Source organism: Aulonocara sp. 'chitande type north' Nkhata Bay, linkage group LG12 (assembly GCF_057382095.1).
Source record: "Aulonocara sp. 'chitande type north' Nkhata Bay isolate Kocher_YH1m ecotype deep benthic linkage group LG12, A_spYH_male_GT1.1, whole genome shotgun sequence".
Classification (NCBI taxonomy): domain Eukaryota; kingdom Metazoa; phylum Chordata; class Actinopteri; order Cichliformes; family Cichlidae; genus Aulonocara; species Aulonocara sp. 'chitande type north' Nkhata Bay.
The window spans coordinates 21873688-21896240 of NC_141355.1; the positions used below are offsets into that span (position 1 = coordinate 21873688).

At 39.9% G+C, this 22553-nt stretch overlaps 1 protein-coding gene across 3 annotated transcripts in view; it reads left to right on the plus strand.

The window, feature by feature from the left end:
- Window positions 1–22553, plus strand: part of dnah10 (dynein axonemal heavy chain 10) — a 31031-nt gene that overhangs the window by 2612 nt on the left and 5866 nt on the right. For 2 of the 3 annotated variants that reach the window (XM_086314318.1, XM_086314321.1), the window contains 59 exons: window positions 67–182; window positions 336–561; window positions 786–931; window positions 1139–1369; window positions 1545–1735; window positions 1878–2076; window positions 2209–2403; window positions 2519–2689; window positions 3003–3179; window positions 3300–3467; window positions 3586–3752; window positions 3843–3994; window positions 4091–4255; window positions 4344–4551; window positions 4675–4831; window positions 4947–5426; window positions 5527–5685; window positions 6340–6456; window positions 6563–6665; window positions 6776–6954; window positions 7071–7282; window positions 7557–7717; window positions 7832–8061; window positions 8144–8266; window positions 8353–8586; window positions 8699–8922; window positions 10912–11181; window positions 11283–11466; window positions 11553–11687; window positions 11779–11931; window positions 13061–13249; window positions 13471–13617; window positions 14109–14300; window positions 14400–14518; window positions 14593–14751; window positions 14839–14974; window positions 15067–15189; window positions 15268–15399; window positions 15531–15747; window positions 15934–16053; window positions 16157–16302; window positions 16388–16540; window positions 16622–16882; window positions 16979–17151; window positions 17233–17326; window positions 17785–17952; window positions 18520–18708; window positions 18946–19117; window positions 19214–19417; window positions 19503–19583; window positions 19697–19894; window positions 19983–20144; window positions 20258–20432; window positions 20681–20862; window positions 20986–21122; window positions 21209–21426; window positions 21564–21785; window positions 21900–22047; window positions 22194–22473. In XM_086314318.1, the coding sequence (XP_086170444.1) occupies window positions 67–182; window positions 336–561; window positions 786–931; window positions 1139–1369; window positions 1545–1735; window positions 1878–2076; window positions 2209–2403; window positions 2519–2689; window positions 3003–3179; window positions 3300–3467; window positions 3586–3752; window positions 3843–3994; window positions 4091–4255; window positions 4344–4551; window positions 4675–4831; window positions 4947–5426; window positions 5527–5685; window positions 6340–6456; window positions 6563–6665; window positions 6776–6954; window positions 7071–7282; window positions 7557–7717; window positions 7832–8061; window positions 8144–8266; window positions 8353–8586; window positions 8699–8922; window positions 10912–11181; window positions 11283–11466; window positions 11553–11687; window positions 11779–11931; window positions 13061–13249; window positions 13471–13617; window positions 14109–14300; window positions 14400–14518; window positions 14593–14751; window positions 14839–14974; window positions 15067–15189; window positions 15268–15399; window positions 15531–15747; window positions 15934–16053; window positions 16157–16302; window positions 16388–16540; window positions 16622–16882; window positions 16979–17151; window positions 17233–17326; window positions 17785–17952; window positions 18520–18708; window positions 18946–19117; window positions 19214–19417; window positions 19503–19583; window positions 19697–19894; window positions 19983–20144; window positions 20258–20432; window positions 20681–20862; window positions 20986–21122; window positions 21209–21426; window positions 21564–21785; window positions 21900–22047; window positions 22194–22473 (10530 nt within the window). The remainder of the gene's footprint in view (window positions 1–66; window positions 183–335; window positions 562–785; window positions 932–1138; window positions 1370–1544; window positions 1736–1877; window positions 2077–2208; window positions 2404–2518; window positions 2690–3002; window positions 3180–3299; window positions 3468–3585; window positions 3753–3842; window positions 3995–4090; window positions 4256–4343; window positions 4552–4674; window positions 4832–4946; window positions 5427–5526; window positions 5686–6339; window positions 6457–6562; window positions 6666–6775; window positions 6955–7070; window positions 7283–7556; window positions 7718–7831; window positions 8062–8143; window positions 8267–8352; window positions 8587–8698; window positions 8923–10911; window positions 11182–11282; window positions 11467–11552; window positions 11688–11778; window positions 11932–13060; window positions 13250–13470; window positions 13618–14108; window positions 14301–14399; window positions 14519–14592; window positions 14752–14838; window positions 14975–15066; window positions 15190–15267; window positions 15400–15530; window positions 15748–15933; window positions 16054–16156; window positions 16303–16387; window positions 16541–16621; window positions 16883–16978; window positions 17152–17232; window positions 17327–17784; window positions 17953–18519; window positions 18709–18945; window positions 19118–19213; window positions 19418–19502; window positions 19584–19696; window positions 19895–19982; window positions 20145–20257; window positions 20433–20680; window positions 20863–20985; window positions 21123–21208; window positions 21427–21563; window positions 21786–21899; window positions 22048–22193; window positions 22474–22553) is intronic. The other variant, XM_086314319.1, reaches the window with a different exon arrangement.

The window sequence follows — 22553 nt, forward strand, 5'->3', positions numbered from 1 at the left end:
GTCACTTCTAATGTTCCATATAAAAAAGCAATAAACAAGATACTGTGTTGTTGTATTATAAAACAGAGACTATTGTTGAACCACTGGACATGAATGAGGTCAATATCATGATGCCCTCGCTGTTTGACATCGGCATGCATTGTGGAAACCCTCTTCAGGTGCTGCAAAGCAAACTTGCCCATGTAAGAAAAATAAGAAATACAACTGATCAGGAGCAACTTTTGTTAGTAGGACTGAAAGTTGATGTCACAGCAGCATACTAGCTTTTAATCTTATTATTGTATATGGAAAAACATCAGATTTTCTAATGAATATTTGACTGCATCTCCTCTCAGGTCTATATACCCATGCTTACTGCCAACCAAATGGCAGTAGCTGGAGCAGGTGATCAAAGTGAGGAAGTTTCTCATCAGGAGAAGATGAATGGGAAGAGTGAAGCAAATGAAACAAAGAGTTTAGTGAAGCCAAGTGGGCAATTTATTATTCGTGATGAGTTGCTCAACATAACGCATAAACATTTGGGACTGCTGAACACGACTCTCCAACACCTTCAGCTTGAAGGTTCGTTTAATTACTTGAACCAAGGGCTTGCTATTGTTAAAGGCAACTCACCATGATTTTTAATTTTTATTAGAGTATATAGATTTGCAAGCAAATGCTTTTTCTTCTCTCAGTTTCCAAGCAAGAGTATCGACTAGTACTGATAAATGTCTACAGGACATTAGTTATTTTTTATGCCCATTCACAAAAAGTGATTCAGTCTAAAAGCATTCTACATGTCACAGATGGGATTTTACTGCACATTCCTGAGCTGGAGTTGGAAGACCTGCCTTCGAATCCAGAGATGGTAGAAAGCTTGGAGCAGTGCTTGATGAACTGGCAAACGCAAATAACCATTGTTATTGAGGAGCAGAAAAACAAAAAACCACAGGTTTGTAATTGTAATTTCGTGTTCTGAGATTCAGTCCAGGAACTAAAGCAGGAGAAATAATTTTTCTGCTAAATTTATGCAATATTGTCAAGAATTTAAGAAATACCCATCGACCTAAAAGGAAAACTTTCAGTTAAAGAATGTCTCAACTGCACCTGGTGACATGCAGTCGCTAGACTCAATCATTCACTCTCCATTTTCCTCCAGGCGCCTGGTCCTTTGGCTGAGATAGCACTTTGGCAGGAACGTGCGTCTGTCCTTAATGCTCTGAGTGAACAGCTTAATCATGCTGCAGTAGGGAAGATCGTGGAGGTGGTGACCAAAGCAGGTGCAGGCATTGTTCTTACACTGGAGGGAGCGATTGCTGAACTTACTAAATACCGTTTGGAGTCAGATGAGAATTTACGCTTCCTCAAGACACTAGAAAGGCATTTCATGGTAAGAACATTATTGCTGACTATACAAAAGAAAGGTAGTTACATGAAACTAAAAGGTTCCATGAATCTATAAATTTTTTGCAAGGACAAAAGGAAAAGGAATCAAAAGAATGATTGTGGATCTGTTGTGTTAACTTCTCCTTCACTTTTATCAAAGCTACCATTGTCTGTTTCAGAATCTGGCTACTGGAGCAAATTTTGGTGTGATCTTGGAGACCATCCCTCCTTTAATGGAGAGCCTGCAAATTGTATGGATGATCTCCTACCACTATAACACGAACGATTGTATGGTCCCCTTAATGGAGCGAATTGCCTGGCAGCTGTGTGAACGTGTGACTCAAGCCATAGATGTCCACACGCTGTTCAAGTATATGTGGACCCATTTACATATTCTGAGACTTTTTAATTTATAGTAAAACCAAATTTATTGTTCAGTAGTCAAACAGAATCATTTATTCAAATGTGATGTTTTCTTGTGTCAGTATAATAGTGTGTTGTGCCTTAAACAGAAACAACAGGGGAGTTGCCAAATCCAAGGTCTACGAAGCTAAGCAGGTTTTAAGTCAGTGGAAGACATCCTACTTTGAGAGGCGTGCTGAAATTGAGCAATTGAGCAAGGCTTCACGTTGGGAGTTTGACCGTAAGAAACTGTTTGAGAAGACTGATTACATGGCTTCTGTCTGCCAGGATCTGTACAATGTTTTGCAGGTTGGTGTGAATATTTATATGTATAAAATACATATATAATTCATAAATACTGACCTCTCACACAATATCTGAAGATTTGAATGTGTAAAATAAACTTCAGATTTTTATTTCTCATGTGTTTGTGTTGGGTAGATTTTGGAGGAGTTTTACAATATCTTTGGCCCAGAGCTATTGAGTGTGACAGGTGACACAAAACACATTGATGAAGTGCACCGCACAGTGGAAAATCTGGTTGTGCCCCTTGAGGAGGCCGTTTTTAGTCCTTTCAACATCTCTAAGATGAGCAGCTGGAAAATGATCATGCAAGACTTCAACACGGCAGTTCAGGTGGGTTTCAGATATTGCAGAAGCTGTTTGGTTGTTCTAAATGCACAAAGTAATTAAACAGCTTGGACAAATATAACTGTGCAATATTTCAAGCTGAATGCGTGTGTCTGTTTAGGCTATTGAGGCAGAAGCGATGCACTTTATTGATGAGTCTTTTAAGACACTGCACTCTTCAACTGATGCCTTTGACATGCTGCTGAAGTTTAAACACATTCGCACCAGAGAGGTCATCAGTAACCATCTGATGAAAAAGCTTGACGATATCTTGGAGCAGTACTGCAAGGAGGTAATATGCTATTGAATAAAACATGCTGGCATCTATTTAACATTAAAGTTACTGTTAAAATCATTTTGAAGCTTCAGCTGAGGAACAGTCCACCCAAGACAATGTGACTTAAGTTGGTGAGCATGTGTGTATAAAATAATGCTACAGCTAACTAAAATCTACTAACAAATGACATTTATTCTTTATACCTTTGATCTGTCAAGCTTTGGCTAACTTATCCTTATAAAATCTCGACGTAAACGTTTCATAAAGGTAAATACTAAAGTTTTGTAATTTATGTGAGTGACACGTCATTTTGTTGGTGTGGTTGTAGGTGGACAGGACATGGGAAATTTTTGAGACAATGAAAGACAAACCACCGTTAAATAAGAATGAGCCTCCTGTGGCTGGGGCAATCAGATGGGCACGATTTCTATTCCATCGCATCAAATATGCCATCCTCCCCTTCTTGAAAGTGCCGGAGATGTTGGACTGTGAAAAGAACAAAGTGGTGAGTTATTTCAAAACGCTTTATGTCACCATTAATGTTAAACTGTTTATACACTAAAATGCTTTTTAAAACAACTTTCTGTGATTTTCTTTCTTTCTTTTTCTTTTCTTTCTGCTGTAGTTTGCTCAGGCCAGAGAGAAGTATGTAGAAGTGGCAGAGCAGCTGAAGGACTATGAGGCAGCAAAATATGAAAGCTGGATGGCGGAGACAGAACATAATTTGCCTTTGCTAATGAAAAAACCCATTTTGGCCATGGTTACCAGTAAAAACTCAACTCAAACAGAACTAGTATGTGTCTTTTGCTATTTCCTCATAACTGTTGTATCTTATATTGTGTGTTTGTGAAGGTTCTCTTATATTGTGTGTTAAGACTCTCTAAAATTCCCTGCATTTTTCTCACTTTAAGGACGTCCCGCCACCTGAAAGTTGCACACCAAAGGGTTTGCGATACATTGTGAACTTTGCTCCGGAGATCAAAGAAATAATTTCTGAGGCTTACAGTCTTGAAGCCCTGGGCTACACTGTGCCTGATCTAGCTCAAAATGTTGCACTTCAGGAAAACAAATTCATCAGGTGATGAGACTCACCCGTAACTGACTAGAAAACTCAAAAACCAGTACTTGATCTCCTTTCTCTCTTGAACTGTTTCGTCCTTCATCTTAGGTATGTCAGTGATCTGAGCAAGCTTATCAACCGCTATCACTCTGCATTGGACAGTTTGAATGAAGCACATGTCGTCATGCTGGCTCCACATATAAAAGTAGTCAGAAAAGGCATCAGTTTGGGATTCAAAAGACTCAACTGGAATTCCTTGGGTACTATTCATACAAAGGCTGACATCTCTGTTTATGCTTGCTGTCAGATGAAATTACTTTTGTATAAAACTGAAATCTGCTAATGTTTGGTTTTAGGCATCCCAGATTTCATCAACCAAAGCCTTCAGACTGTAACTAAGTTTGAGTTTGTCGTCAATCAGATTCATGAACATGAGAAGGCTATTGATTCTAAGTTGCAGTCCATGATGATGGCCAACTTACTGAAATTTCCATCACCAGATGCCTCAAACGACTTACCAGGTAGATGTATTAGAAGTATACTATTAGTTTACTGGAAATAAAGAATTTGTGCATACATTATTTTAATAGTTTCATATTTTTTCCTAAGCTATTAAGGGGTTCTGTGAACACATTGAGCGAGAGCGAGTCAAAACTGTGACGATGCTTGCCAAGAAGTATGCTGACATTGGAGTCCTTATAACTAGAATAGAACAGCTGAGTGTGGAAACCAGCACTGGCAGAGCCAAATGTATGGTAGATTATTACCAACACTGGGAACACAGAATACTGGACACTCTTACAAAGATGGTGCAGAGGTAATGAGTAATGGTTTTGAGCCTGCATAGATTGTGAGTGGTAATAATCACCACATTTCTAACAAGTAGAATGCTGTTAGTCTTAACCATTGCAACATCTGTCATGTTTGTTTTCATATTCAGAAACATTCAGGCCTTTAATATAGCGCTGATGGGAGATAAAGCTCTTTTTCAAATCACCGCCATCCTGTCTGCACCTAAGATTGTGTTGCAGCCCCAAAGCAACGAGATCTACCGCCTGCTCGTGCAGTGTATCACAGACTGTGTAGTTAGCACCAAGGTGGGCTCATCACAGTGTTTTGTTTAGTCTTTTTGTCGCTGCATTAAAAAAATAAATGATTTTCAATTTACCACTAATAATATATCTTAACTTTGGATTTATTTTTGTGTTCAAGCAATTTGTGCGTTGGATGCATGGGACCTGCATTAAGTGCCCTCCACAACATGTGGGTGCTGAAGATAAGCTGGTGACATTTAATTTCTACAGTGACGTGTCCCAGCTTCCTCAGATCAAGGAGAGCTGTGTAACTGTATCTCAGAACATCCAGCGTCTGCTTTTCTCCATCGATCAGTACCTTTACCACTGGAAGCGCTATCGGGTTCTTTGGGAAAAGAACAGAACCATTGTCAATGAAAAGTTTGCTGCAAGGAAGCCGTCCTTTGTCATGTATGATTATAAGCTGCAGTCCCTTGCTCGTATCAAGCAGGAAGTGATGCTCGAGCCTCAGTTTAAGAATGAGCACAGCGTATGCCTAAACCTGGAGCTTCTGGCCCACACTGTGAGCGAAATTGCTGAAGCCTGGATCAGTTCACTTGGTAGCTTACTCAACAAGCCTGCTAAAGAGGACATCTTTAACTTGAGAGATGAATTCATGGTAGTTAATCATAATACACAGTTTGTGTTTACAGTCTTTATCCTAAATATTCTTTGGCTTTTATGTGATTTATCTTTTTTGTGATTATTTTGTACAAAAGCAACTGTCTAAGAAGCTGAAACAGAGTCCTGACACTTTTGACGACCTGAAGTCTGTCCTTGGCACCATCTCAGCCATCAAGAACATGTCATTAGAAGTGGAGATGAGAATCACAGATATCCAGGAACAATACAGAACACTGGCCATGTATAAAGTGGAGGTACTGTGTCTTTTTACAGAGAGAGAGTGTGTGATCAGTTTGTCTGTCTGTTAGCAGTCTGTGCAACTCACTTTTAATTTTTTCAGTATGACTCCCTAGAATGTCACAATGATGCCATAATATTTTACAAAATCACACACTGCAGGGATATATTTTAAAATCTCAAGTTTTATAACTTATAGAAGCCAAAGACTTCAGTCATTTCTGTTCCAATCACATGGGTGGAAATAGGAAAATGTTCAATTTTAGTATGTAATGCTTCAAGGTTATGGGTTAAAGGTCAGGGTTCTGCAAATTAGGAAAAAGTTTATTTGAGTTCGGATCATATAGTTCTTTAAACTAAAAAAACATTTATTTCAATATAACATTATATGAATTCACAATGAAAAAACAAAACAAAAAATACTACACTAGTTTTCCATATTAATATTGATATCAGCACAAATGATCTATGAAAGCAATGCCGGTGACATTATTGGGGATTTCTATATTACCGATACTAACATCAGCATGGAGTAATAAAAAGAAAATAAAACATCAACATTTCTTTGTATAGCCCTTGCCCTTTGGGGGGAGGCTCTGAGTGCTCTTGTATAAAACCTCAAAAGTGATCTTGTTTCCCATTTTAAAAAGTTTATGTCTTATGTGCTTTAGGCAGGTGAGGATGAATGGGAGCTGGTGGCCTGCATTGGCCAGATGTGGAGTGACCTTTTCATAGAAGCCAGACAAGTAGACCGAAGTCTGAAAGACATCAAGAAATCATTTACTGTGGTAAGATATCAATCCCATACAATGTTCTTAAACCTAAAAATAAACAGAAATGTTCTTGTCTTACATTTATGATTGCCACACTTGTCTCCCATCCACACACCCAAAGATCACAAAGGAGAATATCGAAGAGTTCAAACAGGAGTTGTCTGTGTTTGCCGAAAGCTTCAACATGCATGGTCCTGGAGCTGTAGGAGATGATTTGGAGAAAGGTACTTGGGCACTTAGATGAATGCTGCTGTTGCTGAGTAGAGAATAGTAGTGCATGGTAAATGTTGAAATGTAGTGGAGCAACAAGCCCGTGTCACTTTTATTTTTGCAGGACTGGCCATTATGGGAAAATACGAGGCAGATCTTGCAAAGATTGTAGCAGGTCAACAGGAAATAACTAATGCTGAAAAGCTGCTGGACTTGTCAGTCACCACTTTCCCAGAAGTTCTGAGCATAAAGAATGACATGAATGGCTTGAGACAGATATATGATATATATAAAGCTCAGCAGGTGGGATATGCTTGTAAAACACCAGTGCATAATACACATAAATGTGATCATTAAATTTTTTTTAAATTTTTATATATATATATATATATATATATGCTTGTCCTGTCATCTTGCAGGATGCAAAGACACAGTGGTCTCAGACCTTGTGGATAGATTTAGACATCCAGCTGCTACAACAGGGCATTGAGGGTTTCATCAAACGCTTAAGGCTGCTGCCCAAAGAAGTGCGGGCCATGCCTGTGGCCTTTTTCCTAGACGGACGCATGAAGGAGTTCAGAGAGTCTCTGCCTCTTTTACTGGACCTGAAGAATGAGGCCCTCAGAGACAGGTCTGTCTCAAGATTGATACTAGTGAGAAACCAGAATGAATATAATACCCCCCCAAAATTTACAGTTAATAACGTAGCTGGATTTGTTTTATTGTCACTTAGGTTTAAATTTATTGCTCCTAGCGGATTGTTCTGCAATACGCATAATATTGACAATAAGTAGAGTATTAAATACTCTACTTATTTAGATGTAAACTTTTGAATTCACGTGTTCAAATTATCTATGTCCAGATAAAACAAAAAAACTGAGAATAAAAATGTCTTTATATTCAAGGCACTGGAAGGAACTGATGGAAAGGACTGGCACCAGCTTTGAGATCAACCCTGAAAGCTTCACACTGGAGAACATGTTTGCTATGGAGTTGCACAAATATGCAGATGTCATAGGCGACATCGTCACCTCGGCTGTAAAAGAGCTTGGTATTGAGAAGGCAGGTTCTCTCTTTTTTAAAAACATTCTCAAAATGGAATAATCTGCCAGTTCTATCAGTTCATCAGGGAAATGACAGTTACTTCTAAAACATGTTATCTGTATCTGGTTCCAGGGAGTAAAAGGAGTGGTAGAGACCTGGGAAAACATGAAGTTCAATGTTCAGCCCTATTTCAAAGGCACTCAGGAACGTGGCTCCATTCTGGGTGCGGTGGATGAGATCTCACTGAATGTGGACAATGATGTCATGAACTTACAGAGCATGGCTGGCAGCCGCTTTGTTGGACCCTTCCTTGGTACCATACAGCAGTGGGAAAAAAATCTGTCTGTTATTTCTGAGACTATTGAGGTGAGTAAGACTGGCCAAATTTTCCTTCACCCTTAGGCTGATCCACAAAATACTTATAGGAAAAAAAATACGTCTTTCACAGGTCTGGTTGCTCGTGCAGAGAAAATGGATGTACTTGGAGAGCATATTTATAGGAGGAGACATTCGCTTGCAGTTACCTGAGGAAGCAAAGAAATTTGATAACATTGACAAAAGGTTTAAAGACGTAAGTGTTGCTATAATATTGGTCTTAAAAAATTAAAGTACTTTCTTCTAGACTTGTCAAAATTACATCTCTCTTTGTTTGTGTAGATAATGAATGACACAGTGAGGAATCCAAACATTAAGCGCTGTTGCCTGGTTCCCAACCGGCTAACAGACCTGCAGGCCCTGAGTGACGGTTTAGAGAGATGCCAGAAGAGTCTTAATGATTACCTGGACTCAAAGCGACATGCATTTCCTCGCTTCCTCTTCATCTCTGATGATGAACTGCTCAGCATTCTGGGGAGTAGTGACCATACCTGTGTCCAGGAACATATGATCAAGGTATTTGGCAAGTACAAGCGATGGTGGAGTGGTAGACAAGACCTTAATTTTTCAAAGTATAGATAGGGAGGCTCATTGTTTCCAATGTGTGTTTTTTCTTTTGTCTCACAAGATGTATGACAACATAGCATCTCTGAGATTTGACGTGGATAGCAATGGAGAGACAGTAGTTGGAGCCATGGTGTCTGCTGAGGGTGAGGTGATGGAACTAAGACAGCCTGTCGCAGTGGAGGGCAGGGTGGAGGAGTGGATGATGGGGGTGCTACTGGAGATGAGGAAGACTAACAGGCTCATCACAAAGGAAGCGATCTTCCACTACTGTGAAGACCGGAGTAGGTATGTGTAAATAACATGCACCAGAGAAAGAAACCGCTTGTGTTGTTATTTTTTTTTTTTTTGAATATTTTCGTACTAGCCAGGGGTTTTTTAGTCCTCATCAATCAAAATGTTTGTTTCGAAACACACAAGGTCATTTCTGATGGTTGGCATGTCTTTGTCTTGAGCAAACTCTACAATACCAAGGTGATACTGGCCAATGTATATGCCCCCAATGTGGATAATATTGAGTGCATTTTCTCTTTATTGCCTGATCCGAGCTCATACTCTCTAATACAGGGTGGGGATCTTAACTGTTGGCTCCCCAACCCCATAACTTTAAGTAAATCTCCATCGTTTGTTCAGTCCTGTCTGTCTAATTGTGGTGTCTTTGACACCTGGCACTGTCTCAGTCCAAACTCAGTTTTCTCACAGGTCCACCATACCTATTTTAGGATTGATTATTTTATTATTGATAATCAGTGGCTTTCATCGGTCCGCCCCTGTGACTACCAGAGCATAGTGGTGTAGGATCATAATTTTATAAAATTCAGCGAAAAAACATCAATCTTTTGTGTTTCAAACGAATACTACAAATGAATCTTCTAACCTGATTATTTGGGATACATGAAAGACGTTTCTGAGATAGCAAATAATTTCTTATTCAGCAAACATGAAAAGGCCAATACAGAGCAACTTGAATTACCCAACCAAATTAAAGAAATGCTGTATTTTCCCTCCACTGAGACCTGTGGGTATGTCCCCTCCTTACATGCGGAGAAGGCATTTGACTGTGTGTAGTGGGAGTATCTATTGTTACAAAAATTCTACTTTGGACCTAAATTTATTTATTGGATAAAATTGCTATATTTCTTCCCTAAAGCCTCAGTCCTTTTGAACTTCCAACGGTTACAGCCCACCAACCTCCAACAATGAACCTTGGCAAGGGTGTCCTTAAGCCCACTACTACTCTTTGATTTTGCTATAGAACCATTGGCTATCACACTCTGAAGCTATGCAGATGCCTCAGAGATTTGGAGGAGAGGAGTTGTGCATAAAGATCTCCTGGTCTTCCTAGTGGATCTATACCTTCTATGTTGTCAATTATCATTCAGTTTGGCCAGGACACATTTGGAACTTACATAAAAGTGAACTCTTCTGGGTAAATGGAGGAGAGTCTGGGCCAGGATACTCAAACTTCCCATTTAAAATAGCAGAAAACCAATTCACATATCTGGGCAAAACTGTTACAAGGAAGTACAAATTTTCTTACTTCACTAAATAATACAAAACAGTTTCTGACACAGTGGTCCCCCCTCAGCTAAAACTCTGTTAAAATGAACGCTCTTATTCAATTAGCAATAACAGCTAATCGTTCCACCTGGTGTGGAAATATTTAGCAAAGTTCCATCGCTACTCTTTAAGTTTCAACAAGGAAGGGATTCTCTTTTTCTCTCTCTCTCTCTCTCTCTCTCTCTCTCTTTAAATATATAATTTATTTATGTATGTGGATCGTCATTTATTTATATGTATATAATTATATAGAATATATACATATAATTCTATTCTTATTCTATATTATTTATTCTACATATATTTCTCTTTTTACGTAATCCGGCTTGAGGATGGGGTTAATTTTTGGGAAAGTTGTGGAGCATAGAATTGCACACTTTACCTTAACTATGTTACCTCAACAATAATCAAGTCTAGTTTTGTTCATTCTTAGAATTGAAGACCACTTTGCATTCAATGCTTTTTTGGATTTCTTTCTTTTTTTCCCTTCACAAGCTCTGCAATGTTGTCTTTTCTATTGTGTTTGTTATAAATGTGTGCAAATGTTCTGTTTGGTTAAACTTAATAAAAATATCTTTGAGAAAAAAAGTTTTTGATATTCGCTAAGAGGCACAGTGATGACACGTTTGTGACCGAAAGAAGTGCCTGAGTGTTTTTGCCAATGTCTGCGTGTGCAAGTCTGGCCCTCAGGTAATCTGTCATTGCAATGTTTTACAGGGTGGATTGGATGTTGCTGTACCAGGGCATGGTTGTACTAGCTGCTAACCAAGTTTGGTGGACCTGGGAGTTAGAGGATGTCTTTAAAAATGTGAAGAAAGGAAAGAAGCATGCACTTAAGAACTATGCTGAGAAAATGCACAAACAGATTGATGAGCTGGTGTCACGCATTATTCAGCCTTTGAAGAAAAATGACAGACGAAAGCTCAACACTGTGCTCATCATTGATGTCCACGCAAGAGACATAGTGGACAGCTTTGTGCTAAAAAGGTAAACTTGACTTTTGCAGGTTTGAACATTTGTTTGTGGCAGTGTGTTTTAAATAGTGAAAATAATAAAAGAACGACATTTAAAGTTCAGTTTCCTTCCAGCATAATGGATGCACAAGAATTTGAATGGGAAAGCCAGCTGAGATTTTACTGGGTCCGGGAAGATGACAACTTATTTGTGCGCCAGTGCAGTGCATCTTTCTCCTATGGCTACGAATACATGGGGTTGAATGGGCGGTTGGTTATAACCCCACTGACAGACCGGATCTACCTCACTCTCACACAGGTCTGGGATATAAGCAAATTTTTAATACCTAAGCATGTACATTTTTTCGACTAAAACATGCCTGTCCATGTGTATTTGGGATGAAGGCACTGTCCATGTACTTGGGTGGAGCTCCTGCTGGACCTGCTGGTACAGGAAAGACAGAGTCCACCAAGGATCTGGCTAAGGCTTTGGGCCTGCTCTGTGTTGTTACAAACTGTGGTGAGGGCATGGACTACTTGGTAAGAAGCTTTTCTGGGATTTAAAAAAGTGCAGTCATCACTTGTCATCACTCTAGCTTTTTACGTGAATGTCCTCTCCCTTTGTGTCCAGGCAGTGGGCAAGATCTTGTCTGGCCTTGCACAGTGCGGAGCTTGGGGCTGCTTTGATGAGTTCAATCGTATCGATGCCTCAGTGTTGTCAGTGATCTCCTCCCAAATCCAGACTATCCGCAATGCTCTCATTCTACACCTTAACAGGTTTTATGTAAGTCTGTTTAGTTATGTGGGACCAGCAGTGTTGGTCAAGTTACTTGAAAAAAGTAATCAGTAACTAATTACTGATTACTTCCCCCAAAAAGTAATCCCATTACTTTACTGATTACTATTTTCAAAAGTAATTAATTACTTAGTTACTTAGTTACTTTTTAAAAACACGATTTACAACCTGAAGAGGTGATAAAGCGATAGATCTTTCAGCCCAATTCTACTTTTTCTACATAATCCATCATACAAAATGTAATCAAATGGAAAAGTCTCTTTTTTTAACTTGTTTTATCAGTTTTAATCTTTTAACTTTATGCATCAAGCAAAAATTTAATTATATGCAACATTCCCTGACTTGAATAAATTAGTTTAACATTTAAACCTATTTTCTGCACATTCCAGCACATAAAATAAAATATTTTTTGTGTTTACACTCACTCTTTCAAATAGATGCAAGTAAAACACAGGAGAACATAAATAAAGTCAAAGACTCAGCGGTGCTGTTGCTCTATTTTCACCTGTAAAGCAGGACTACGGTAGGCGGAGGTTTACCCTGGTGCAGGTGTGCCGCGGTCAGTTGAAGAATCCGCGACTTCCTCTGTGAGTTTCCCATTACGTCATGGCGCACTCGGTGCTTGCTTGGAAGTTTAGGGGTTTTTTTCGCTGTAAAAAGAAGTTTTCTTCCCACGCACAATGGACGCTAATGTTTTTGTCACTTTTTATGGAATCAAACTCAAAGTAAGGTCAGTACTTCCACGCTTTAAACGCTGCACGCTCATACTCTCTCCCACAATCGATATGTGATCCATTGTTGATCTGTAGACAGCTGTTGTCACTAACGGCGCACTCGCTTACGTCACTGTCGTGAGACATTCTCGCAAAAAATCACGGTTTTAGTAACGCAGTAACGCAGCGTTCCTACGGGAAAGTAACGGTAATCTAATTACTGTTTTTGCAATAGTAATCCCTTATTTTACTCGTTACTTGAAAAAAGTAATCAGATTACAGTAACATGTTACAAGTAACGCGTTACTGCCCATCTCTGGGGACCAGTAATAAATATATATTTTTCATGTATGCATTATATATGTATTACACCTAAACACCTTCCATCTCCCTATACGCATCAGTTTGAAGGGCAAGAGATCAACTTGGATGACCGCATAGGAATTTTCATCACTATGAACCCTGGTTACGCAGGACGTACAGAGCTGCCTGAATCCGTCAAAGCTCTCTTCAGGCCTGTGGTGGTCATTGTGCCGGACCTGCAGCAGATTTGCGAGATTATGCTCTTCTCTGAGGGTTTCCTAATGGCCAAGGTACCACATGCACCCATGAACTTGCATTTGATTTCATTTGCACATGCTGTCAGCTGTACTGCAAGAAATGCATCATAAACTATGTACACGCACAGGTTATATTGTATTACTTTATATTGTTAAATAGTACAAAAAATGCATATGAAAATAGATAACTTGGAGATTTTGACTTTTGACTGATAATAGTGTTATTAATGTGTCTCTACTTCTGTTCTTTTCAGGTGCTGGCAAAGAAAATGACCGTACTTTATAAGCTGGCTCGTGAACAGCTGTCCAAGCAGTCTCATTATGACTTCGGCCTGCGCGCTCTCAAGTCTGTCCTAGTGATGGCAGGAGAGCTGAAGAGAAGCTCACCTGAGCTGAGCGAGGTACAGAAAAATAACAAATAAAACTTTTTCTTTTTCTTTTTTTTTAAATTGACAGAAAACCAAGTTGCTATTTGTGACTTCTCAGGTAAAAGTTGAAGGTTGATTTATCCTAGGAATATGTTGGACATTTGTAAAGGTTACCAAATGCTCGATTTGTCCTGTATCATCCAAAATTTCTTTTTTTAAGATGACACAGAGAATGTAAGATAGAGGTGCAAATCTTATATTTGTTTATCAATAGTTTAATTCTTATTATTTTACACAAAAGTTGGAGCTGTTATTTGTACTGAAAACTGTCCTTCATTAAACTATTGTTACATAGCCCCCATGTTCAAAAAATATTTGTGTGCAACAATTTTATAGGTTCGTTTTTTATTTTTTCAGTATTTTCAATACTGAAATATTATGAAGTTGATGTATAAATGCATAAATTCTTTTTCATTCATTCCGTCGTTCAGTTCATGTATTTATGTCTATCCCTCTGACAACAGGATGTGGTGTTGATGCGGGCTCTCAGGGACATGAACCTACCCAAGTTTGTGTTTGAGGATGTCCCTCTGTTCCTCGGGCTGATCTCAGACCTGTTCCCTGGGCTTGATTGCCCCCGTGTTCGCTATCCCAACTTCAATGATGCTGTGGAACAGACCCTGGAGGACAAAAAATATGTCATACTACCCAACCAGGTGCAAAGTCTCATATTTGATGTTGTCTATCAATTTCTAGCAAAGTTTTGCTGTTTAAATGTGTCAACAGTAAACTGTTGCATCCATCTGTTGTTTCAGGTGGATAAAGTGGTGCAGATGTATGAGACAATGATGACACGGCACACTACAATGATTGTGGGTCCAACAGGTGGAGGAAAATCAGTGGTGATCAACACATTATGTCAAGCTCAGACAAAGTCAGTTTAACTTTACATCGTCTCTCTGATCTTTTGTGTGAACAGTAGTAACTTTTAATCTATCTCACCATCAGAATGGGACTGCAAACCAAACTGTATCCTCTGAACCCTAAAGCCATGAGCGTGATTGAACTTTATGGTATTCTGGACCCAGACACGCGAGACTGGACTGATGGGATTCTATCCAACATCTTCCGTGACATTAACAAGCCTACTGACAAAAAAGACAGGAGGTAGACAATATTTTTAGAAGGCATGTAATCATCCATTTAGGATAACAAGAAATCATTTCTGTAAATCACCTGCTCTTTGACAAACAGGTACATCCTGTTTGATGGGGATGTGGATGCTCTGTGGGTCGAAAATATGAACTCAGTGATGGATGACAACAAGCTTCTGACTCTAGCCAATGGAGAAAGGATCCGTTTACAAAGTCACTGTGCTCTGCTGTTTGAGGTTTGTCTGAATTTCAAGATTTCTGTTAGTAGAATACAATTGCCTGGATTGTGCCTCAAAGAAAGCTTAATGTAAGAAAACTACCCACACAGGTTGGAGATCTGCAGTATGCTTCCCCAGCTACTGTTTCCCGCTGTGGAATGGTATTTGTTGATCCTAAAAACCTGCGATATACCCCATTCTGGCAAAGATGGGTGAACAGCAGACCTGATAAGGTTTGAGAAACAAAATCACTGTTTAAAATGCATACTTCTCTAGACTTTTAAATACTGTTGTCTCTTTTTTTTGTCTAGGAACAAGAAGTGCTTAATAGTCTGTTTGAGAAATATGTCCACAGCTCTATTGACATGATTGTGGATGGTGTTGTTGATGGGAAACAAGGAGAGAAACTTAAGACTGTTGTCCCCCAGACAGATCTGAATATGGTAGGATAATCTCATCCACTGTAAATGCTCCTTTGCACTTGATTGTATTTAAATAAGAAGAAATGAATGGAATTAATGGTATAGTCTCATAACCTGAACTTGAACTAACTATGCATGATATGTGTGTTTAGGTCACTCAGTTGTGCTTAACACTGGATGCACTTCTTGAGAGTGAAAACAGCACTCCCGAAGTCCTGGAGTGTTACTTTCTGGAAGCTCTGTACTGTTCACTTGGGGCTACATTGCTGGAGAGTGGTAGGATCCAGTTTGATGAGTTCATCAAAAAGCTGTCCTGCCTACCTACAGTTCATGATGAGAAAGCCCTGGCTGGGCCTGGCGAGATCCCAGGTAAAAGGGGACGATTTCTTCTTATTTTATGGTGAAAATGACCATTCATTCTCTTGGGTTTATAGTGGATTGATTAATGATTTATGGAGAAAAAAAGAACTATGATAAACCTTTTTCACAGGTATTTGTGCCAGTTTTTAAACTGTTTTACTTAATATTGTTAACGAAGTGACTTCATCCATATAGGATGCCTCCCAACCTTGTATGATTTTCACTTTGATGGAACACAGGGGAAGTGGGTTCCCTGGAATTCTCTGGTCCCCAAATACATCCACAGCCCTGAAATGAAGTTCATTGATATCCTAGGTAAAGGTCTTGTCTGTATACTGTGAAAACTGGGCAACATAGGTGTAAATACATGCATCATGAATTATACATTTCTGCCTTGGTACCTTCATTCTCTCTTTAGTGCCAACTATTGACACAACAAGAACCAGTTGGATCCTGGAGCAGATGGTGAAGATAAAGAGGCCGCTGCTACTGGTTGGAGAGTCTGGCACTTCCAAGACTGCCACTATTCATAACTTTCTGAAGAATATTAATGCAGAAACAAGTGTAAGTTGTACATCTTACTGTACACACAGTATGTACATATATTTCTTTGTCATATGGGTTTAAATGTCTTTCTTTCTGTTCCCAGAGTACTCTTGTCATCAACTTCTCCTCCAGAACAACATCATTGGATCTGCAGAGAAACCTCGAAGCCAATGTGGAGAAAAGGACTAAAGAGACCTATGGACCTCCCATGGGGAAGAGACTCCTGATCTTTATGGATGACATGAATATGCCAAAGGTACCTGTTTTAAGTAGTCTTTTATTCTTTAAAGTGCGATAGTGCTTACATGTTTGAAATGACTGTAATACACTTGTGCAGGTGGATAACTATGGCACACAGCAGCCTATTGCGCTTCTAAAGCTGCTTTTGGATCGAGGAGGCATATATGACAGAGGAAAGGAGCTTAACTTCAAAATCCTCAAGGATCTTGGCTTTATTGCTGCCATGGGAATGGCAGGAGGTGGGCGAAACGAGGTGGATCCTCGCTTCATCTCACTCTTCAGTGTCTTTAGCGTCCCCTTCCCTACAATGGAGTCCCTCCACCTTATCTACGGTTCTATTTTAAAAGGCCACACCAGAGTGAGTACCTCTTTCACATATAAATCAAAACATATTGAAATCTCAACCATCTGCATCACTTTAATTCTCCAATTTGTACGTGATAAAACATTTTAGCTGTTTGAGGACACCATACAGAAAGTTTGTGATCAGGTCACGTCCTGCACACTGGAGCTCTACAACACCATCATCAAAGATATGCCACCCACTCCCTCCAAATTCCACTACATCTTCAACCTGAGAGACCTGTCAAGAGTGTACAATGGACTCACCCTCACCAAACCGGACAGGTCTAATCTAGCATATTCACTCTTGTGACAGACTGACAGAGGTCTGTGATCCTAAATGTCTTTCCTTTCTCTGACTTACAGGTTTTTGACTGTAGCCCAGTTTGTACGTGTGTGGAGAAATGAGTGCTTGAGAATCTTCCATGACAGACTCATTGATGAAACTGACAAAGCTTTGGTAATATTTACTAATAATATTAGCAGATGTTTAATGTGAATTCTCCTTTTTAATGACTAAAGGCAAAACTGTCTTTCTCCTGTCTTCCTCCACTAACCCCCAACGGGTCGTGGCAGACCTCTCCATGAGACTGGTTCTGCTTGAGGTTTCTTCCTGTTAAAAGGGAGTTTTTTCCTTCCAACTGTTGCAAAAACACTTGCTCAAAATGGATCATGGATATTATTGTTGGGTTTTCCTCTGTTTTCTTTGTGTTATTGTAGGATCTTTAGCTTACACTATATAGCGCCTTGAGGCAGCTTTTGTTGTGATTTTGCACTATATAAATAAAATTTGTTAAACTGAATTTAATTAAAAAGGCAAATACTAAGTGGGTAATTGGTTCCATGTTGGATGTAACAATAAGACTCAAAATCTACTGATAGATACTGATACTGAAGATGTGTGTTTTTTTCCCCAAGGTCCAAAGGCACATAAACAACATGACTGAGGAGCATTTTAAGTCAGACATGGAGGCAGTTATGAGAGACCCAATTCTTTTTGGAGACTATAGGACAGCCCTCAGTGATACTGAACCAAGGGTGTATGAGGACATACAAGACTATGATGCTTCAAAAGCCCTGTTTCAGGTAAAGTTATTACCTTAACCCAAGTGGTCATATGGTTAGATTGATTTGTTTATTTGTATGTTTGTTATCAGAGTTACTCCAAAAGTATAAATGAGTTTGCGTGAACATTTTAGCAGAGGTGTGGCTTGGGCCAGGAGATATTTCTGTAAGGATTGTCTGCTAATGTGAGCTAGGACAATATTTAGTTTTCACGTTGTATCTTATACATACCAGGTTAAACAAATCTTGATGTTTTCAAGAAAATGTTACAAACTATTCTGGGGGAAAATGTTCATCTTGGTGGAGGTGTGGGGTCTCAGACAGAAAAGTGAAGTAATACTGCCGGTTTGATTCACTGGGATGAGCAGCCAACCACATGCTGCATGGTGGAGAGTGGCTGGCCCGTGTTCAAGTCTGAACTGTGGCCATTTGCTGCATTTCTCTTTCTCTCTCCCTCCACTTTCCTGTAGCTCTTCTCTGTAACTGTCTTATAAAGTCAACAAAATAAAATAATGTAAGAGTATGTTTTGGCATTTGTTATAGTTGTTATACTCCTTTAACAGATCACTGTGTTATGTAATTCTGCAGGAAATCTTAGAGGAATACAATGAGAGCAAATCGAGGATGAACCTAGTGCTCTTTGACGATGCTCTGGAACATCTGACCCGGGTTCACCGCATCATCCGTATTGATCGCGGCCATGCTCTGCTTGTTGGTGTGGGGGGCTCTGGCAAGCAGTCCCTTACCAAGCTGGCTGCCTTTGCTGCTGGCTGTGAGGTGGTAAAATTCATGATTGGTGTGGCGAAGGGCAAATGACTGTCACTAACAAGTGTCATATACACTAAAATTACATTTTAAGCAATGCAAATGAATTTTACTAACATGTCTTGGGATGTGAAAGCTGCAATCTTGTAACTGTAAGGCTACTACATGAGGGCTTTCAATGTTAAGCAGTGCTAAACCTTCTTCACAAATACATTTCCAGCTTTAGATTTTTGGATCTGCTTTCCCCAGGTATTTGAGATAACGCTGAGCAGAGGATACAGTGAGTCTAACCTCCGTGAAGACCTAAAAACTCTGTACTTGAAGCTTGGCATTGAGAATAAGAAGACCGTGTTTCTTTTTACTGATGCTCACGTTGCTGAGGAAGGCTTCTTGGAGCTCATTAACAACATGCTTACCTCAGGTTGGATATGACTATAATCTCCTGACCTCCTCACTCTCTATTTATCTCTCTTAAAAGCTACAGCTGCAGTGCTCTCACCATGCACTCTATTTATAGGCATTGTTCCTGCATTGTTTCCCGATGATGAGAAAGAATCCATTCTCAACCAGCTTCGAGACGAAGCTCTTACAATGGGATCAGATCCCTCTAAAGACAGTGTGTGGCAGTACTTTGTCAACAAGAGTGCCAACAATCTACACATTGTTTTAGGCATGTCTCCAGTGGGAGATACCCTGAGGACACGCTGCAGGAACTTCCCAGGTGAAATATTTGGTCAGGCTTCAGTTGACTTAATATAGTTTATAAATTAGTTTTATTAACCCGACGTACTTCTTATTTCTCCCAGGACTGATGAACAACACTGTAATAGATTGGTTCCTTCCATGGCCTCCGCAGGCATTACTTGCAGTAGCTCAGTCTTTTCTTGGTGTGTAATTAAACTTACTTCTATTATATGTATTTGTCGTGGAAAATGTTTATTTTAAAACAGGTGTTTCAGTAAGACAGTTGAAATGTTATATTATTATTGTCCTTCCACAGGTGAAAGTCCGATGATACCAGATGCACACTCTGCAGCTGTTATAGATCATGTATGCATGGTCCACGGCTCTGTGGATCACTACAGCAAGCTATTCCAGCAAAAACTCAGACGCTGCAACCATGTAACTCCAAAGAACTACTTGGACTTTATTAACACCTATTCCAAACTCTTAGAGGAAAAAGACCAATTTATTCTCGGTGAGGGAATGAAACCTGTTGTAAATGCAGGGTTTCTGTTGGAGTTAGTGTGCATTAGAGACCGTTAATGTGTCTTCTTCTGTTCTAGCTCAGTGCAAGCATCTGGAGGGAGGTTTGGATAAACTGAAGGAAGCCAGTGAACAGCTGGCTGAACTGAACGTCAAGCTGGCAGATCAGAAAGTTGTCCTGGCTGAAAAGTCCACGGCATGTGAAGCCCTGCTGGATGAGATTGCCGCCAACACAACAGTAGGTTAGTAAACACTTGCCTGCCGTATGGCCTTCATTAATACAGTATCCTGTAGTCTTCAAATGGAAATTAAGTGCAGTTAGTTCAAACCACTTATCAATAACTTTCTTTTCTAGCTGAGGAAAAAAAGGTTCTGGCAGAAGACAAAGCTAAAGAGATTGAGGAGCAAAATAAAGTCATAGCTGTTGAGAAGAAAGAAGCTGAGAGTTCCTTAGCTGAAGCTCTGCCAGCATTAGAGGCCGCACGTAATGCCCTGCAAGACCTGGAAAAATCTGATGTAACAGAGATCCGGTAAACTGTGCTCCTTATGAAGAACATTCTTTTCATTCTGTTGTAGAAATACATTACATGTAAATTACATTTGGCTCTTGGATAACATAAACCCTGAAAAGGAATACTGGACAGTGCAGAGCGGTTCATTTTCAAGAGACCTTAATGAGTCGTCATTGATGCACAGCCATTGCTTATCATGACAATTAAGTCCTCTTTTAATCAGTGTTTTCCCTTTATCGGCTTTTTCCTGTTGGTCCAATGTGAAGATCATTTGCCAAGCCACCCAAACAGGTGCAGGTGGTTTGCGAGTGCATCCTGGTGTTGCGTGGCAACAAAGAAATCAGTTGGCAGTCAGCAAAAGGGATGATGTCAGAAGCGAACTTCCTGCGCTCCCTGATGGAGATGGATTGTGATGCGATCACTAACAACCAGGTCAGGACAGTCAAGGGTAAGTTGAATTTACGTTGAGTACAAAAGTAAAAACAAGTAATGGTGCTAGTATACTGTGCAAGAGAGTGCTAATTGAATTTGACAGATGCTCCACTTTTTGTTTTCTTCTCTTTCTGGCTAGGCTATCTAAAGAACCTCCACACAAGCTTTGAGGAAATGCAGGCCATCAGTAAGGCCGGCTCAGGAATGCTCAAGTTTGTCGAGGCAATCGTGGGTTACTGTGATGTTGCCAGGGAGATAAAACCCAAAAGAGAAAAGGTTATTAAGTTTATTAAATCGCCATTGAATTTTCCTGTTTTGGACGAAACACAGCTTAAACTGATGTATTGCCTTCTTATTTTCAGGTGGCTCGCCTAGAGAGGAACTTCTTTCAGAGTAAGCGGGAGCTGGAGTGCATTCAGAATGAGCTCAACAACATCCAGAAAGAATTGCAGACTCTTAGTAAGAAATACCAAGCTGCTATTTGCGAGAAGCAGCAGTTGCAGGAGGAGGCTGAGGTGATGGAGAGGAGACTGATAGCTGCTGACAAACTCATCTCTGGGCTGAGCTCTGAGAATGAACGGTGAGGTTGAAAAACATGCAGCACTTACTAACCAACCCTTTAACAGGTTGATTTTTAATTTTAAACCCCCTGTTTTTTCTTTTTCCCCCCTGTCTCTACCAATTATTTTTCACCCCTTCTACATACTCCCAACTTAGGTGGACAAATGATTTGGAGGGATTGAAGCAGCGGCGTGTGCGTCTCTTGGGTGACTGTTTGCTTGCTGCTGCATTTCTGAGCTATGAAGGGGCATTCAGCTGGGACTTCAGGAATGAGATGGTATACCAAAAGTGGGTTAAAGATGTGCAGGAGAGAGGCATCCCCTTGAGCCAGCCTTTCAAAGTAGAAAACCTTCTTACTGATGAGGTCGAAATCAGCAGGTGAAGTTGTTGCGTAACTTGCTAATAAATGCTGTACAATCTGACTTTTCTCTATCAAATAATGACAATTAGTATGCTAATTAATGGCCTAACTATGTGTCTACCCTGTGTTAGATGGGGCTCAGAGGGTTTGCCTCCAGATGAATTGTCCGTGCAGAACGGGATTCTCACAACCAGAGGGAGTCGATTTCCCATGTGTATTGACCCCCAGCAACAAGCCCTCAACTGGATTAAGAAGAAGGAAGAAAACAATAACCTCAAGGTACGGAAAGATTTAATGCTCATTGATGTTCTGGGATGACTGCTTTATGCAGCCTCCCATTACTGACAGCCCCTGTATCACCAGATTCGACAAACAGAGGTTTATGACTTGCAGACCTGAAAGTGTGATCATCAATTTTGTCCCAGGTCTCATCTTTCAATGATCCTGACTTCCTGAAACAACTAGAGATGGCCATCAAGTACGGGTTCCCATTCCTTTTCCAAGATGTGGATGAATACATCGACCCAGTGATTGACAATGTCCTGGAGAAGAATGTGAAAGGAGCAGAGGGAAGACAGGTCATCATGTTGGGTGACAAAGAGGTCGACTACGATCCCAATTTTAAACTCTACCTCAACACTAATTTAGCTAACCCTAAATACTCTCCATCTGTGTTTGGAAAAGCCATGGTCATTAACTATACTGGTAAGATGTTTTTGCGTACTGGTCAGATTTCATCTGTATCCTTAAACCACAGGGTCTAAATTGTATGTTTGCTTCTTCCC